This window comes from Falco rusticolus, chromosome 1 (assembly GCF_015220075.1).
Source record: "Falco rusticolus isolate bFalRus1 chromosome 1, bFalRus1.pri, whole genome shotgun sequence".
NCBI classification, from domain to species: Eukaryota; Metazoa; Chordata; class Aves; order Falconiformes; family Falconidae; genus Falco; species Falco rusticolus.
Window position 1 is genome coordinate 74,697,275 of NC_051187.1, and position 17,785 is coordinate 74,715,059.

Genomic DNA, 17,785 nt, shown 5'->3' on the forward strand with positions numbered 1-17,785 from the left:
CCACAACAAATCATTCCATCATTTATTCATGTCATCTGTCAGGAATAGGGGTAATACTTTATGACTCAAGTGAGCAGACATAACAAACCAAGGAAGTCTTAGGAGCGAAAGTTTTGGGCAATCATGGGTTTAATCATGGAATCATTCCTGCTGGAAGGGGCCTCAGGGAGTGCCTGGTCCAGCCTCTTGCTCAGAGAGGGTCGGCTGTGTGATGAGACCAAGTTTCTTAGGACCTTGTCCAGTTGTGTCTTAGAAGCCTCAAGGATTTACTTACTTCTATATTAGTCTCTATTTAAATTCAGATGAGTCAATAATCAAAACTGATTGTAGCTAAAATTCAACCAGAGTTTGGCTGTTTTCTGAGAATACTTTTTATCTCAGTTTTAAACATTGAATATTATTCACTGTCAAGCCTGAGTTAGAATAAAACTGGCAAAAAAGTTGGAAAAGAAATTGAAACTTCCTGTCACTCATCATTGTATTTGATAGGGTAAATTGCAACAAATGTTTCACTCTGTCTTGACAAATACATGCTTTCTGGATGTTAACAGGTGCATGTTCTACTCTCCCTCTGTAAAACTAGATCTAAAAAATTAATCGGGAAGAGTCTATGGGACAGATGAGTCTATGGGACATATATACACCTAACTGTATAATCTATAATCTTCCTTTTCTGACAAAATGATCAGATACTGCTGATTATAGAATAATAGAATGAGTTGGGTTGGAAGGGAGCTTAATGACCATCTAGTTCTAACTCCCCTGCCATCGGCAGGGACAAGAGAGATTGTACGATTAGATGCATTGAAGAAAAGCAAAATCAAAGTAGGATCATTTTAAGTTCTTGTATAATTTTTGTGAATTCTTGTGAATTTTGTGAACTTTGTGCACGTATGAGATACAAAATATTTGTAGTAGTGAAGTAGAGACATTTGCATTAAAGCTCTCATGTTTCAGAATAAGCAAGGGGCAGCCAAATGGTTCTTCCTTATACACAGATCTGCAGGTATAACTGGGACACATAACCTTATGAGTTACAGATCGGTGATATTAATGGTTTGCAGAAATGAGTATGAGGCAACCGGTTTCTTTAGCTTCTTCTTGAGAAAAATACTAATGCCATTTTGATGAGAACTCAGGTGTCAATGATGCTACTGGTATTTCCTGTAGGAGTAAGCCATTGTGAAGATCTTTTCATGCTACGGGCAAAAATAGCACTGTCCCCAACTAGGGGAGCAGGAAGCCCTCCTTCACCAAGACTTACTTTACATGGAGGTCTTCCTTGTCACTGGGTGTTTCCTCTTTAAATGCCTCAGTTCTGTCTCTGTCCTAATCTCATTAACAGTGGTTAGAACTAAATCACAAGTCAGGATAACAAACCTGGATATGTCAGATTTTCAGATTAAATCCACTAACTAGAATAGATAATACTAGCAGAATAATTACTACTTCATTCCTTAATTTATTTCAGCCAACAGAAATTCTAGAGGGAAAAAGAGCATATATATTTTTTAATTTTTTTGTTGTTGTTTTGGTGAGTATGTAAGTTTTAGTGAGTAATTCTAGGTATTTCAATATGTGTAATATATGTTCGTCTGCGTGGTCAGACTGAAGCATTTTTTCAATAATTACAGTGTAGGTATTTATAAACCCTCCAGCATGCTAAGAAGCTTAATACATGACATCAATTAGTCTTTGACTAGAATTCACAAAGAGATTTAAAAAAAGAAGCAGGCTTTTTACATGGGAAGCAAAAGCATGCCTGTTTGTAGGCAGCATAAAGGAGAATTTTGAAGGTCTCTTCTTTGTGTTCTGCATGCTTTCTTCCTACCAATGTGCATTTTTAATCTAGATGTGCACTTGCAGGCCTTTCAAAATTTTACTAATCACAGCAGTGGTTATGTGGCTTCTGTTCTTCCCAAGGTAATAGATTATGTGGGTTAAGTTTACTGGCAGTTGTTCCAACATGTACAGCCTGATAGCAAATCTTAACTTTCTTTCTTGGAAAGTGACTTCACACTATGGAAGTGTGAATGTTTGTATAGTAGACATGAGAGTAGGTATTCTTTAAGGTCAAAGTCAGTTAAGAGCATCTTCATCACTGTCAGTGGGAAAGGTGTTAGTCTGGAAAATAGGTAAAGCTATTTTCCTGCACAAAATGGGTTGACTGCTAAATATGGATACATTAGGAACAATATTGGTGCCTGTGGTTCCCTTTTTTTTTATTAGCACTACACAACGTCCAGCAACAAAGCTCTTTCTCTCCCTACTTAACGCACACCCCAAACCAGACTGGAGTTGTATTTGCATCGAAACCTCTTCTTAGAAGAGGGTCTTGAAATGTGAGAAACTTAAATTTGCATTCCTGCTCATCTGGAAACTGTGTTTCACTTTCAGCAGGGCACTTGGCCCCATTTTCACAGGTGGTACTGTTTACTGGTTCAGTATATGCCCTTAGGAATCTTACTAATGCAATCAAGGGCAGGGCTGCTAGATACTGATATCATGCCATAATCTGCCAGACCAAGCACAACATACTCAATGGTAGATGAGACCACACATTCAAAAAGTCAGGTGATGGAGTGGTGACGGGATACTTCTTTTAGTTGTGGTTATAAAGAAAGGATAAAGCATTTAAGAAACTATAGTATGTATTTTTGAAAAGAGGATGCTATTTTATTGCTGTCTGCATCATGTCCGGCAGCCTGCCCATTTGGTCAGAGCTGAACAGTGACAGCAATCAGAAGCCCCAGCTTCTTATCTGCCTGTGTCCCTGTCCCAGGTGACTTTTGCTGCCTGTCAGATAGGAGTGGAGCCTTGTTTTTCAGGCTTCTGCGACCCTCATGGAGCATAATAAAACCTTTTTATCAAATTCCATTGGATTAATTGATTTTTTTATTGATTGCTACAGTGAATGTGAAGTTTGCATTTAATGAAGGTTCAGCACAAGGTCCTGTGCAGTAACTTAACATCACAAAGAGTTAGTTCAGGTAACAGCTCTAACAGGGAGGTGCTTTGATACTCAGCTTAGTTTAGAAAGTTTCCAGGCATGCCAGACTCACTTTCAATTGCTTCCCCATTTTTTATTTATCTTGGGTCCAGGCCTGTTTCTGTTCACTGATTTTACCAGCAAGAAGGATGAAGAAGCAGAGAGAATGCATGTTATATTTTCAGATAACCGCATCAAGGAGGATATTAGGAAACCTTTTAATCGTGAGAACAGTGTAACTGTGTAATGATGTGTGGAAAAATTATAGCTTGTTCATTACTGGAGTTCTATAAAACAAAGGCAGACAGATGTTTGTCAAGAACTGAGGCTGCCTTAGTCATGGGAACGGACTGGCTGGCATCTGTGTTCCTGGCTTTCTATGAGTTTATTGACACTCTGAAGCCTTCAGGGCAGGAAATGTCTCTCATTAAGTGTAAACACAGTATGTGGCTCTTTTAAGTCTCCTTTAAGCTTTTTTTTTGTTAACCGTTACCATGATACATCAGTGTCATTGCAAGAGGGGCTGCTGCAGGTTGTGGTGGCAGGAGAATCCAAACTCCAAAAAAAAGTAGAAGACAACTGCAATTATTCCTCTCCTTGGAAATGATGACAGCATAGTAGGAATACTGTAATGATGCTTTGGCCTAAAAACTCTTGAAAAATGCAGAAGAATTAAGAGGGAGAAACAGCAACAATTGCAGTGCACTTGGAGTGAAAGAAAGCAAACCTAAAGGTATTCCATCAGAAGAAAAGATTTGAGAAAGGAAGGACTAACTGAGAACAACTGAGGCGGGAGAAAAGATCGCATATTTTCTTCAGTTCAGAAGGATCAGAAAGTATTAAACTTCTCTGACACATTGGAATAAACCTTGTGAATTTCAGAACAACTTGAGCAAGAATAGAGCATCCATGGAAATTTGAGGAATCTCTAACCTGAAGGCCTTCAAGGTTATATTAGTCATCCTTCTGTAAGCTTATTACTGTTTCATATATTCCTTCTTTTATGGATAATGAGAGGAAACATATCATTTTCCCTTTGGCATTAGTGACTCATTAAAAAACCCACAAACCAACAAATATGACCAGAGGAACTTAAATGTTCTTCTCTGGTTTAAGGTAGAAGCTGTCAAACATCACTTACTTCTGCATTAGTATTTCCTAATTGCACTAAAATGTGTCTCACATGTGCAGTATTCAGTTAACAATGAAGGTTTCCAGTGGATTTCATACTTCTCTATAAGTTATTGATTAATTCAAAATCACATCTAGTTCTGTTTTAAAGTCAGCCATCAGATACTTTATTTCGTGCAAATTTTTGTTTCTTTAATCTTCTGTTGAACAGAACAGACTGGGGGTTTTGACATATTTTCCATTGCTGACTGAAGAGTTTATGTAAATGTATTTCAGGCAGTGAAGTCTCTGTAAATCGCTCGCAAACCGTAAGGAGTTTATCCACAGGATATTTATTCCAGTCCCTTATTTAATGAAGAACTCCTTAAACAGAAGAATAATGAATGGTTAAATAACACGTAAAACAAATATGCATGCTTGTCCATAAGCCTCCTGCTTTTTCTTTCTCACAGGCACGTGTATAAACAGAAACCATTTCCAAAGCACTCAGATGAACAAAACCCAAATCTTGTAAATGTGTACATACACAAATGGATACAGGCACACACTTACTAATTTAGCCAGACTCAAAATTGTTACTTGTGGATATTATTTGGCATCACCTACTTAGATTTTCTGTTTTATTTTATGTTGCCAGAAACAAAATCTGACGTCTTGCCTGACTTTGCTGGAGCTTGTGGTTCAAAAATCTATTCTAAAGAGTGAGTGATAGCTGGTAGAAATGTGTATGCTGAGGAGGTGCCAGAGTGTGGAGAACAGGGAAAACTGGTAAATCAGAAATTAGAGCGTATGTATATGTGGAAATAGGTGCAATGAGCTGAAGCATGCAGAGGGAACAACAAACGACAGCAGCAAAAAAGCATATCAAAACTTCTTGAAAACATCTCGTGCAATAAAATAGGCTTGTGTTAAGCTGTTACTCCTCAGTAACAGTAAATTGGCAGGGTAGGCTTCTGTAATCTCATGGTGTAGAATGACCTTTAATTATGTGTTAGCTAGAAAAAGGTGCTGTTTATTTTTTGTAATGCATTGTGTAAATACAAAGAATTACTAAGCATTAATAATTGGCAATTATTTTCATGACATGTTGTTTTCGTTACTTACTAATGCATTCTTATTTCATATTTCAGTTTCTTCCATTAAATTGTTATGAGGCATTTAAAGACTATATGGCAAATTATTATTGTACTGCAGGGCAACATAGCAGATTTCTCCAGAAGTTTTTTGTTATAGTAATTTTTTTCACTTTCTAGAAGAATGTGCAGTCTTTTTTGGTGTCAAGAGTTACACTGTATAGTCAGGGCATATTCAAGAAATACTTAAATTGCTATATACTTGATTGAAATTGGAATCTTAGCATGGATATATTAAACTACAATGTAGAATGAACACACTTTCCTTTCCCAGTAACTCACTGGAAGCAAATGTAAGCCAGAGAGGAAATAAGGACATTAGTCATTTTTACCCACTGTGAGTACTCTTGGGGGTTTGTACTTCGTTAAGTAAACATCTCTCATGTTACCTTTGCCTGCTGCTCACCCCATTGCCCCATGCGCATCCCTCCATCTCCCCGGGTTATGGTGATAGCATCTGGCTGAACTTAGGCTTGCCTCTGTCTCATACCCTTCTTTGCTAGCCCCTGTGCCATCCTCATTCAACTGGCCTTCAGTCTGATGAGTGTGCTTTAGCAGGGGGATACCTCTGCCTGGTTACTCCATCTCGGCAACAAAAACTTACTGCCCAGAGCCTTCCTTTTTCATCTTTCTGCCCTGCAGAGAGGAGCTGCATCTTTAGTGTTCCTCTGGTTCCCTCTCTGTGCCATCAGTAATTTTCCAGAACAACTCTTCTTCAGGCTTTCCTCCCAATACAAATGTTTCTAATAACCAGGGATCGCAGAGGAATGCCCAATTGTGATTACAGGACCACTAAGTGGAAAGGTGATTTTACTCCCAGCTGGGGTTTGACTTTTGCCTTTGGCACCATGGGGCTACACATCTACAGCAAGGAAAGAGAGTTTTGAAATCATCGGAAGCATTGGGAAAGTGGTCAATGGAGGTCTTCAAATCTTTCCACATGGTTGTACTGATGTACATGAAAATGATGTAGCTCACTACCAAAATGACAAAGAACTGAATTGCTGCTATGGTTTCCGAGGAAAAAGGACAAACTTAAATGAGTTTCATTTAGAAATGGAAGGAACCTCTTTTTCATCTTGTCAGGGCTACATACAGTCCCTGAGGACTGCAGGAATCTTTCCCCTCTTTTACTTCTGTCACAGGAGAAATTTGTGTTATCCCAAAATGGGATGCAAAGCATCATTTTCTTGCAGCATTTTTGCAGCAAGACCAAGGCAATAATAGTAATAAACTGCAAGATGTTTTGCAGCTCTCTGGCAGAGCAGTAGATAGAATATATCATTTTTGCAGGGACTAATAAATGTCACTTGTAGCTTGAATGTTTTGTCCACTTTTTTTAAAAAAGCTTGATTTTACCAAGTCATAATAGTTGTATCCATCCTCCATCATCTGGGTTTTTTACGTTGTTTCCCTGTAATTGGAAATGGGACATGTTGATAAAACATGTATATATTGTGCTATAGATTCCAGAGAAGAACATTCAGACCTTAGTGAAGACTTGTGTAAAACGTTTAAGTTATAGATAAATTCCTGGCTCTTCAGGGTGGGGAACCAAGTGACTGGCAGAAATGACCTCTGTAATTCGTATCCAGTTCACTAGGAATGGAAAATTATGTGCTTTTTATGATGGAAGAACAAGTCACTAGATTTGGGGCAGGCTTCAATAATATCAGAAATTGATGGAAAGTCTTGGGGCTGTCCTGTTGCACCCCATCGATGTCCCTCCCATAATAATGTGTGTTTTCACAGAGGAGTTCAGTCAACAAGGTGATAGCATATTCTGAGCCATAGCAAACATTAGGAAAACTTTTAAATTAATTAAAATATCCAATTAATATATTTTCTCAGAAAATGAGAACAACGAACAGTGTAAGAGCATAAGCAAAGGCGGCTATGAAGGAGTTCATATAGTAAATAGTGTATAACAAAAGATCAATTTAAGTATTTATTATGAAGAGCTGCCTGTATCCTCTCCAGTTGTGGCTGGGGAACACCTTTTCAATGAAGAAACCCTTGGTATTGAGTGCTGATATTTGCCTAACTTTTCTGCATAAGGATAATAAAATGAGGACACAGCTATAGATGTGCAGCTCATTGCAGCCCATCACAGTCAGATTGTGCCCAGTTTCTGAGCTGATGGGTGGAGGTCTAATTCTTGTGCCCTGGTATAGGAGGTCAGGGTCAGTGCTTTGGTTGCCAGACGCTGATGCTGAGAGGCAAAGCCAGATGCTGAGATGACAGGAAAGAACAAATATCTCAGTGGACATCACAACCCCCAAACAGAGAGTGCTTTTACTAGCTGGGTTTTTAATTGAGGAACTCGGAGACAGTACTCTGATTTTTTGTGTGTCTTCTTCATATAAGCTTTTTACTTAGATTAGGGTAGAAGGCATGTGAAAAAATTAAAGTATAAATTGTTACTAGCTAGAAATTGGGTAAACTTTGATTTTCTTTAATTTTTAGACTAGTTAAAGTGTCTTGAAAAATAACCTGATTGCATCAGTGATCCAGATGGAGCTCAGCAACACATGGGATACAGGTGCTACAAGGCTTGTAGCCTTAGTTCAGATTGCTTACTAGTACGATGCAAAGACCTATATGTGTGTTTATTTTCCCCCTTTCAGAAACTAATCTATTTCTGCCTGTGAAAAAATACTTCTGAGTCATTATACTTGTTACTGGAGGCTCTCCTGCTCTTCTGCTCTGTTTCTTCCTTATTTTTACACTTGAGATTTTCCTTCTTGTGCATGCAGATTTATTTACCCAGCAAGATTCTCTTTTGGTTTTCCTTATTATTTCCTTATTGTGTAATAATACCCCTTGACTTCTTCTATTACGCAGTACAAGAATTTCTATAACAAAGGTGTGCACAGAAGCCTATACATAGATTCCCTCAGCCAAGCTATTTTAAGCTTTTGCAACTATATCTGACTAAAGTAACTACAGAGCACCTGTATTAAAATAGCTAAAGTTCCCCTCAAAGTTGAGAAAATGAAATGCAGGCTATCAGAAGGTTAGGTATGAGAAAAAATGCTCTTAATTAGAAGCAACCCACCTCAAGTATAAAATACAAGGATCTGTGAACTGATTTTTATGAAGAGGTAGTGACTGTGTGAGGGTTGGGGTTGAAATTGCAGTTCATGTCTGAAAATGTCTCTATTTTTTACTTAGGAAATATGTTTCATACATCATGTTCTAGTGCTCTGTCCTTCTTCATTGTCCTGCACCTTCAGCAAAATCTTAAATTATGTCTGAATCTGAAGAAGGACAAGGGGTAAAGGACACACACTCTCATCCATTTGTTTCAGTGGGTTAGATAAATTTGAAGCAAAGTAACTAAAGTCAACTGTCTACATGAATAACTGTTTTGCTGCTGATCATTTTAGTAAGACAACTAACCATTATCATTTGACCTCATCACTTCAAAATCCAGTTTGACACCCATCTCATGACTATAATCTTCATGACAACTTCCAAATTCAAGCACCCTTTGCCAGTGCCAAGGAGCTGTGACATTGCAAGCTGAGAATTTAGAACCACATTTGGCATTTCCTGGGAAGAGCCAAAAGTTTTGTTTTAAAAATATTAATTTGTTAAGCTTGCTAAACCTGATTCAGAATTTGTTCATTTGCTCATTTGTTTTGCTGTATCTGCCCTAGAGTATCTATTATCCTGTTTTCAGTATCACACTCCTGCTTAGAATTTAACCTTTGCTACAGAATGAGTTGTCAGTAAGCAGCCTTTATTAAATAGGACATGATGGTGTTTTACTCAACTACTTTTATATTTTTCCAGACTACAGTGTTCACAGCATGTAAGCTATTAGTGGGAAGACTGTTCTCAGCTAGCAGACTTTAGAAGTGGCAAATTGCTAAGTTTTTTTAAATCAAACCCAGAAATTTGATCATTTCAATGCCAGGTTTTTTACTTGTTTCAGTTTATTTTTTAGCTTGAAAAAATGAGCTCTTTTTCTCATTCATTCTAGGCACTTTAAGCCTGTTCGTAGTGGTAGAAATTAAGTATTCTTTACCATTTTATTTAAAGGGAGGTGGAGGAAATACCTGTACATTCTGCCTAATGCACATAGCAGCACAATCTGGGGATATGTCTGTTGACCTCTTTGCTTAAGAAAACGTGGCTAGGCTGCACCTACTTATTCACAGACCTTGCTTAAGCAGCTACATCTCATCCTCAAAGTCAGGTTTGATTGCTTGCCATGCCTGGGCTCTGACTTGGGGGAATTGCCTGAGTCCTTCAGCTTTAATTCCTTTTTGTGGTAATTGCATGTGTCTCTTAGGTGAATTGTTTCCTGGTTTTTCTTTTTTTGACAAATACAGAGCCACGATCAACTGCAGCAAAGAGAAGATAAAAATAAGTAGTTCAGGATTCATCTGGCAGGACATTTTCAGAAATGTTGCACTTTAAATAGCCTCCTTAGAAAGCTGGTATGAAAATAGAAGGTGATGTATTTAAAAGTTCATGCTTAACTTGTAAAAATCCCACATAGCCATATCCCTCACCAGGCTTGAAAAATCCAGTGTAAATCCTGCTTTCAAGAGGTTTTATTAGCCTGCTGACTAAGTAGGAACAGGCTATGCATATCCAAGGTGCTTTCCTCCAGAAGTTGCATCAGTTTGTCTGCTGTCCTCATGCCCTCCCCTGGGCACCTGGGAGGGCAGGTGACCTTCAGTAACTCACAGAAAGCCTGGCCTTTCAAGGACCTTTGCCTGTGTGTCTGACCTTGACTCTGAACCAGTATCTGTGAGCCTATCAGGAGACAGAAACATTGTTATTCAGGAAACCACCTGAAACTTTGGGTACCTTTAAATCTTGGATATTCATGCAGGAGGGTGTAGTGAAGAAATGCTAGGGGGAAATGGCAGCAAAGCACAGACTATTGTAGTGCTTTATTCTTTCTTCCTTCTAACTCTTTGGTTTCTAACCTTGTATGTAAAATCCTGGCTTCAAGTGTTGCTAAAGGAATGTGTTCCTAGCTCTGGCAAGCCTGTCTGGTGTTGGAGAAGCACCTTTGTGAAGGTGGCAGCTTGTTCTGAACCCAAGAACTATGTGCAGGCAGTCTGAAGCCTGAGTGGAAGTGGCAAGGTGGGTATGGATGGGGCTGGCTCGGTGCCTCCTGCGTGGCCAGAGCTGCTGCTGCTGCTGCTGCTGCTGCTGCTAGGAGCAGAGTGTGAGGAAGTAACCCATCCTTATGTGGGAAAGCTGAGAAGTAACAGAAACCACATACTTTCCTTGAATTTACTCTGTTTTTAGTTAGAATTTCCATTCAGAATTGGCTTGCTTTTGCTTCTGCATCCACCCTTTCTTTTCTCTTCTAACCCTCCCCTCCAGCTGTTTGGATAGGAATCCAGTTTTTGAACACTGAGGCTTCTATCCCATGTAGTTAGTGAAATAATGTCACAAAGTATAGAAAAATATTTGTCTTTTTCAATTTTTATCATATATGTTGTCATTATTCTCATATCATTGAGAATGCACATGTCAGTAAAGGATCTTGAGACCGTGTCCATTGGGCCAAATACACAGAGTTGCAGAGTATCTGTGCTTTCCCACTAAAGACTGTAACTGAAGTTCTTCCTCAGTTTTTTACTGCCGCCCCAGCCCAAGATAAGCAAAACTCTGGGAGTTTAGTTCTAGAGTGGCAGCTGCACAGTCTCTGTAGATGTCTCTAGCAAGCTGGAAGGAGTAAAACAACAAAAGGAGACTGTGGATTTGGGGATTACAGATGTCAAAGAGTAAATGAGAGATACAGGCTTCATGAGTATAATATAAACAATATATAATATAATATAAATAGGAGAAAGCATAGTAATTTCATGGAACAAAGACACAGATCCATTTTCCTGTCAGATCTGTCTATCAGTACCTTTTCTGTAGTAGCCATCATTCGGTAACTCAGCATTTACTCTTCCCATCACATTATCCTACCTTCTGGATCATTTCATGGGTACATCAGATATGCTGTGACCAATCTATTAATTGTTCCACCTTTCCTCTAGCACCAGGCTTTTCAGAATACATTAAACATCTAAGCTGAGCTGTATCCCACCCGTGTCCCACTAAGGGCTTCTATTGAGTTAGGGTTTGGGGTTTAACATTTTCCTTCAGCTTTATCATGTACTTCTGTCCTACATCCTGTATCAGTGTGCAGTGCAGGTATAAGGTTTTCTGCTTGTAATGAGTAATTTAATACACATGTGACCTTCTTCTGTGCCAAATACAGGTTTAGGTGATAAGAGGTGAACTCTGAATGAGTTACGAAAGGCTTATGGATATAAGCGTTTGTCTTTCCTGTATGTGTACAGTAATAACCAGCTGGAAGGAGATATTATGACTGAAGACTAGCTGGTGAGAAAATAACATTTTGTAATCACCCTGCAGTGTTCCTGTCCAAGAATTCAGGCTTGGTTGTGCTAATCCTGCTGGACACAAGGAGTGCAAAGCCTTGGTCTCTTCCCACAATCCCACTTGCAGGATTTATAAAAAAAAATAAATTTTAGCTTATTCTCTGTGGAAATTCAGTTGGTGGTCCTCGGCGGCTACTGCTAAAGGGATCTGCAGAAATTAAGGAGAGCAAGTTTATTACCAATAAATGTAAATACATTATGTAAAATAAATGCAAGTAAAATATGCACTCATAAGAGTGTTCAGTTCAATTAGAAAAGGTTTAAGGAGGCATGAATCAAAGAAGATAACAAACACTAATTTAGATCATGGACAGCAAAGAAATAAACAGGAATAAGAAAACTGGGGCAATGCTGTGGCTGCACCACCAAGAGATGCAGGTAACTTGTGGCATCTGATTGCCAGGCTTATTCATACTAACCATTAATGATTCATTTTCATCACAGAGAAGATTTAGTTCCATGAAGATTTTAAAAAGAGAAAAACATGATTCCATATTGGAGCTCTACCATTCAGCTGAACAACAATTTCAAATGCAGAGGATCCAGATGCAAAATTTGAATTCTTAACATGACGGGATGATTTATGAGGCACTGAGAAGTTATTTTTTCCTGTCTAATAAATCCATTTGCTTCTGCCTCTGTATAAGCTTGAAAATCATTATCTGTTCCCATGCCAGAATATTTTTCCCCCATCGTCACCCATGCTGTTTGGCTTGTAATTGTCAGATTGCTCAGGAGTTCATGCTTCTAGGATTTAACAGAAAAAGCATCGATGATCTCAAGAGTCCATAGTCACTGTCGGAGGATGCGCTTTCCAGCTTTTCCTATTACAGCCAGGAACTGAAGGGCTAAACTAGATAATTAGTTATCCACAGAAATCATTGACTAGGCAGGCTGGCAATCAGCTATGGTGTTAAAAAGCAGCTGCAGACAAGGTTTTTTTCTTTCTTTCTTTCTTTCTTGTTCCACACATGAATCCATGTTCTTCTTCCACACTATATATGATACATACTGAGCAAGCAACACATAAAAATGGTCCTAGGAATTGCATTCACCCTGAGCCCCCAAAGTAAGGAGCTTAACCAGCCTGCAGTGTAGGACTGGTTTAGTTAACAATGATGGGAATGTACTGGAACAATGTGGAAGTCAGGGCTATATCATTGTCTAGCTCTGTCTTGTTTCAGATACATATCTTTAATGGCAATTGTAAATATGTATATATAGGAAGCTACATCTCCTTCCTCCACCCTGAGTGATTTTCCCTGGCGTAACCCCTGCCTTACAACACCTGGGGTGATGTGTGACTGCTCTGGCTCTCCTTGTATTCACTGCTCATGACCTCAGCACCATGGAAAGGTTGCCTTATTTCTGGAGGTGGAGATGTCCCTTTTAGTTTAATTCAGACTTGTTAATAAAAACAAGTCCAAAGTATGGGTTAATTGGATGTTTGGTTTCAGGGGACAGAGCAAGGCAAATCAATAGAGGAGGAAGGGAGATTTCCTCAAAGGCTGGCAGTGGCTTCACTGGTGCCACAATACCAAACCTCTACCTAGTTCAACAAAGTGCAGCTGGCAATATTGTAATTATCAAATGTTTTTCAAAACTAATATTGAAATATAACTGAAAGCTCTTAAATGATCTAATAATCACCAGGCAAGAAATACTTACGTTTCAGTGAAGCACAACTCCTACTAGTTGGTAAGAGCCTTTAATATCAGTTTATAAATGAACTTTTTGTGTCTATCTCTTATTTTTGCAGTGAAGTAAGATTCAAAACATTCAACGATGTCCTATACTTCATTTTCAGTTAATTCTTACACTAGGTTCTACCATGAAAGTGCATTTTGTGGATTTTTTCCTGCTGTAAGCCTGCATAACCTTAGAAATGATACAAATGTCTTAGAAATGGTACAAAAAAATGAAAAGGGTTTTTTTCCCTTGTTTATTTTCTGTTGTAAATCTCAAAGTTTGTAACTACTGTGATACAGATCCCCCTGGCTATGGTACGTTTCCCAGGTGTGTACAGGTGCATGGCATTGCAAAAGCATGCCTCGTTTTTTTGTACCTAGAAATTGCGAGGCAATATGCAGCACAACAGCCTCATTTCCAGAAATACCGTGGCAGCACGGGGCTCAGTTAAGCTGTGCACGTAGCAGGAGCCCTGCTGCCACCTGCTCGCCTCACACCCGTGGTGCCTGAACTCAGTCTGGTGTCTCCCAGCATTGCCCAGATTGCAGATCTGCACGCCTCTGCCAAGAACCTGCTTTTCTATCGATGGGCCACAGGCAGTGTTGGAAGAACTAACTATTCATGCATTTTTATGAATTTCTAAGCACTCTGACTTGCAGTGAATGCCAGCACTTACTGTACTTGGTTAAAAATTGCACCATACCACCCATTTTTTCTTTCAAACCATTCCTGATGTTGCTTTTCTTCTGAATTTTGTTTCTTTTGTAATGACCATCTTCTTTGCTTTCTTTTCACAGGGTGGTTTACAGACCTACTGCTTCCTAGTGTTTGCTGCCATCTGCTTTGCAGGAGCTACCTACCTGTTTTTTGTGCTGCCTGAAACAAAAAATAAGACATTTCATGAGATCAGCCAGGCATTTGCTAAAAGGAATAAAGTATCTTTAGAAATGCAAGAAATGAACCACCATGCGGGGGAGAGGAAATCAAGTGCAGAACAAGAATCAAACTTTACGTCTGCAATGGACAATGGGGAAACCAAAAAGGCAATTGTGTAAACCCAGGATGCTCTTTTGGGGAAAGTGGCAATTGTGTAAACCCAGAATGCTCTTTTCATTCAGTACGTTTATAGCAGTGCTCAACTTGTATTTTTTAATGTGACAGCCTGAACTGCTTCCCCCTTTAATATGTTTTAAGTGAGTATGGGTGAATTCATTAGCAGCTAGGGTGATGGTTGAGGAAATGAGAGGTGGGAGTAGCAGCAGCTGATTAAATAAATCAGAGCCCAGGTTTTCTTGGGCACCTGTGAAACAGGTGCTGTGGTGAATGGGGTGGAGAATATAGACTTGGAGAAGTGCCAGTGGGGAGCTGGAGTTGTGAGCAGCAGCTGGCTGAGCACCCCTGTGTGCTCCTGGGGAGGTGTGCATGCAGTCACTGGGGAGCAGGGGAAGGTGGCAAGGAAAAGGGAAGAGATCCCAGCAGGGTTCTGCTAAGAATTGATGCAAATGAACTTGAAATGGTACCAACTCATATTGCTCCATGTTTCCCACTGTGTCATTCAAGTTGCACATGGTATTTGAAGACCTGAAAAAAGACTCATGACACTCCCCTGACCTCCCATTCCTTTTCCAGATAATTTGACTTTCAGTTTGCTTTGTTTTGAACATCTCCCACCTTCCCACAAATGGAGAGCTCCAGGTCCTGATGCATTTCCTTGTCTGTCTTGCAAGTCCTGATCAATTAGAGAGTTGTCTCTAGTTTCTGGGTTTGCTGGCACTTTGTTGCTATGGATATATATTTTTTCTAATTTTATTTTTTAAGAATAGCTATAGAAGCTTTAATATGAAATGAAAACACTAAACCTCATGGTGAAGTGAGAGGACTGATGGTACATGTAGGGTGTAGCATTAAAAAAATAATCAAACACCAAATGTTCCAAGGGTTGGGGGGGTTGATTTTTTTATTGCTTTTCTTTGCAAGTTCCTTTTAAAACAAGTCTTAGAATCTGAAGCTCTGGGCCTAGTTTGCATTAATAAGTTTCTAAGCTTTGTAAAACTGTCTTCAGGGTCTGTCTAATTTCGTGGTAGAAAGCAGGCTATCAATGGTTAGGTGATCCATCCCCTTCCACATGGCAATTTTTTTTTTTATGAACATCATCTTTCCGGTTTGTAATTTTGATAACAGTTTTTCTTGATCCTTCTAGGTACCTGGATGCTGAGGGGGTAATAAGCACTTTTAAGTGAAATAGCTGTTTTATATGAAAAGTCAGTAAGTCTTAGAGCTGCTCTCGGATAGGAGTAAGGCACAAGAAGGAAGTATGTAGGTAGAGCCAGTTGCTTCCACAAGTTATACTTGCTAATCCAGAAGTTTATACATTTGGAGGATTCTGGGGGGAAAATTGTATATATATTCATATATACACACACATACATGCATATATGAATATATGTATTCCAAATATAGACATGCAGATTAATATTTGTATTCACATGTGTATATATACACACAATGCAGAATTGTTCTCCAGTATTTGTTTTTTTCAGATTTCCCCAAGTGATAAGCTGTCTGTTTTGTTCTACACTGTAGATTACACTGTAAATGAAAATCAGAGATCCTAATGTTCAGTTATTACTAAATTATGTGTATGGTTTTATACTGTGCGTTATTTATATGTGGCATACCTGCTACACACATTGTAAGCTGACCTATAAGGGCAATTTCACTGCTGGGTAATAGACGAAAATTTGATCTGAGCCTTTATTCCAGAATTTATGCTTTTTTACTGGGATAGAGGTACAGCAGCAAGTAAGAAAATGAAAATATGTATGAGCAAGAGAATTAAGAATGAAAAAATCAGATTTATAATATTGGTGCTACTGTTAAGAAACCAAGTGAATCATGATTATACCAACTGATAATCATAGATGGAAGCTAATCAAATACTACAGAGAAAACTGAAGAGAAATATCTTCTAATAACCACTTGGAAAATTATATATACAGCAAATGAACATGTTGTCTTTCAGTGGTTTTAGTTGCCTATTCCATGTGTTACATGAGGCTTGCTAAGTGAACAGCTATGTAAAAAATGAGTTTGAATGCCACCTCTCCAGACAATTTCAGGAAGAAATTCTTCCTCTTGCCCTGCAGGGCAAGACTGGCAAATTCAGACCCTCTCGTTCAGGTTGAGAATTACCTTATTTTGCAATAACAGCTACTAACTGGTATAATATGATCTGATTTGAGTCAAGGTGGCAAGATTGGAAACCATTATTATTATTATTTGGCACTTAGTGCTGTTCATTAATGTACATTACAGGCATTACTTGTTGATAATGTTGCCAATGGATAACTTCAATAAAATATCATGTTGGCCTGATAGGGCAGTTGTATTGCACTTCTGCAACAAGATAAAATCATCTTACAGTCGCACTTGGAGCCCGGCTCTGAATGTGTTGGTAAAGAGATGGCTTTATAGAATTTACTATCACAGGTCAGGGGCTTGTACGGCATTAACAACAGAGGCTTGTGTTTTTCTCTTCTGTAACCCCATTTTGCCCATCTCTTGCCCTGCCTGAGATAGCATACACTAGATAGGCACCTTCTGTGCAGCTGCAAAGAAGCTGCTACAAACCGAGTATGCCAGGGACGGTGGTTGCACGTTTCACCAGCAGTTTGCTGCAGCCCTTGGTACATGTCAAAAGCAATTCCAGTCTGCAGTTGTGTACGTGTGTGAGTGCTTTGCTCACTGGCCAGGGAAGGTGGCTGCAGTCTCTTCTGCCTTGGGTTGTAGAAGTTTCTAAGCAAACTTCATATGTGCCGGTACTGCACTAACTTTCTCATCTCTGACCCTAACAAAAGTTTTGTGTTGTTCCGTAATGGTTTTTTCTGTTGTTATGCTGCTATAGCTTCTCCAGCAATGAGAGGAAAAATTGGAATATATCAGCAATTCATCATTTGTTTTTTCTTGTTGAACGTATCAGATTATCTACAGCCCATGTCTTTGTCAGCAGGTGTTGTGTGGTGCCATGTTCTCTTTTCCTGTGTGTGACGTTGGGATGAGGTACTGTGAGATGGTGTTTGTACAGATACTGCAAGTGGGTTACGTGTGTGTGATCCAGTATGTTCCCGCACACTGCCTGCAAAATAAACCTTGGGAATTAAACTAAAATGATGTAGATTGTGTTCTGGGTAAATCTGAACCTCTACAGCTGTACAAGTTTCATTGTTCAATTCCCTGGGGTTTTGTATGTCCAGTACAAGTCCTACGCCTGGATGACCTGAGTCGTTGTGGGCTCTACAGTTGGGTGGTTGGGACTTATGGGGAAGAAAATCATCCCTGAAACTGCATATTTTTTTGAGCATAATTTACATTTTACTTCTCAAATCAGATTCCACACTTCATTCGTGTGTTTCTTT

The 17,785-nt window shown here is 39.1% G+C and overlaps 1 protein-coding gene across 3 annotated transcripts in view; it reads left to right on the forward strand.

Annotated features, from left to right (window-relative positions):
• The window catches only part of SLC2A9 (solute carrier family 2 member 9), a 105,518-nt gene extending 87,967 nt beyond the window's left edge, over positions 1 to 17,551 (forward strand). For 2 of the 3 annotated variants that reach the window (XM_037384797.1, XM_037384775.1), the window contains one exon: positions 14,168 to 17,551. In XM_037384797.1, the coding sequence (XP_037240694.1) occupies positions 14,168 to 14,425 (258 nt within the window). In that variant the 3' untranslated portion in view covers positions 14,426 to 17,551. The remainder of the gene's footprint in view (positions 1 to 14,167) is intronic. The other variant, XM_037384786.1, reaches the window with a different exon arrangement.
• Positions 17,552 to 17,785: the final 234 nt, after the last annotated feature.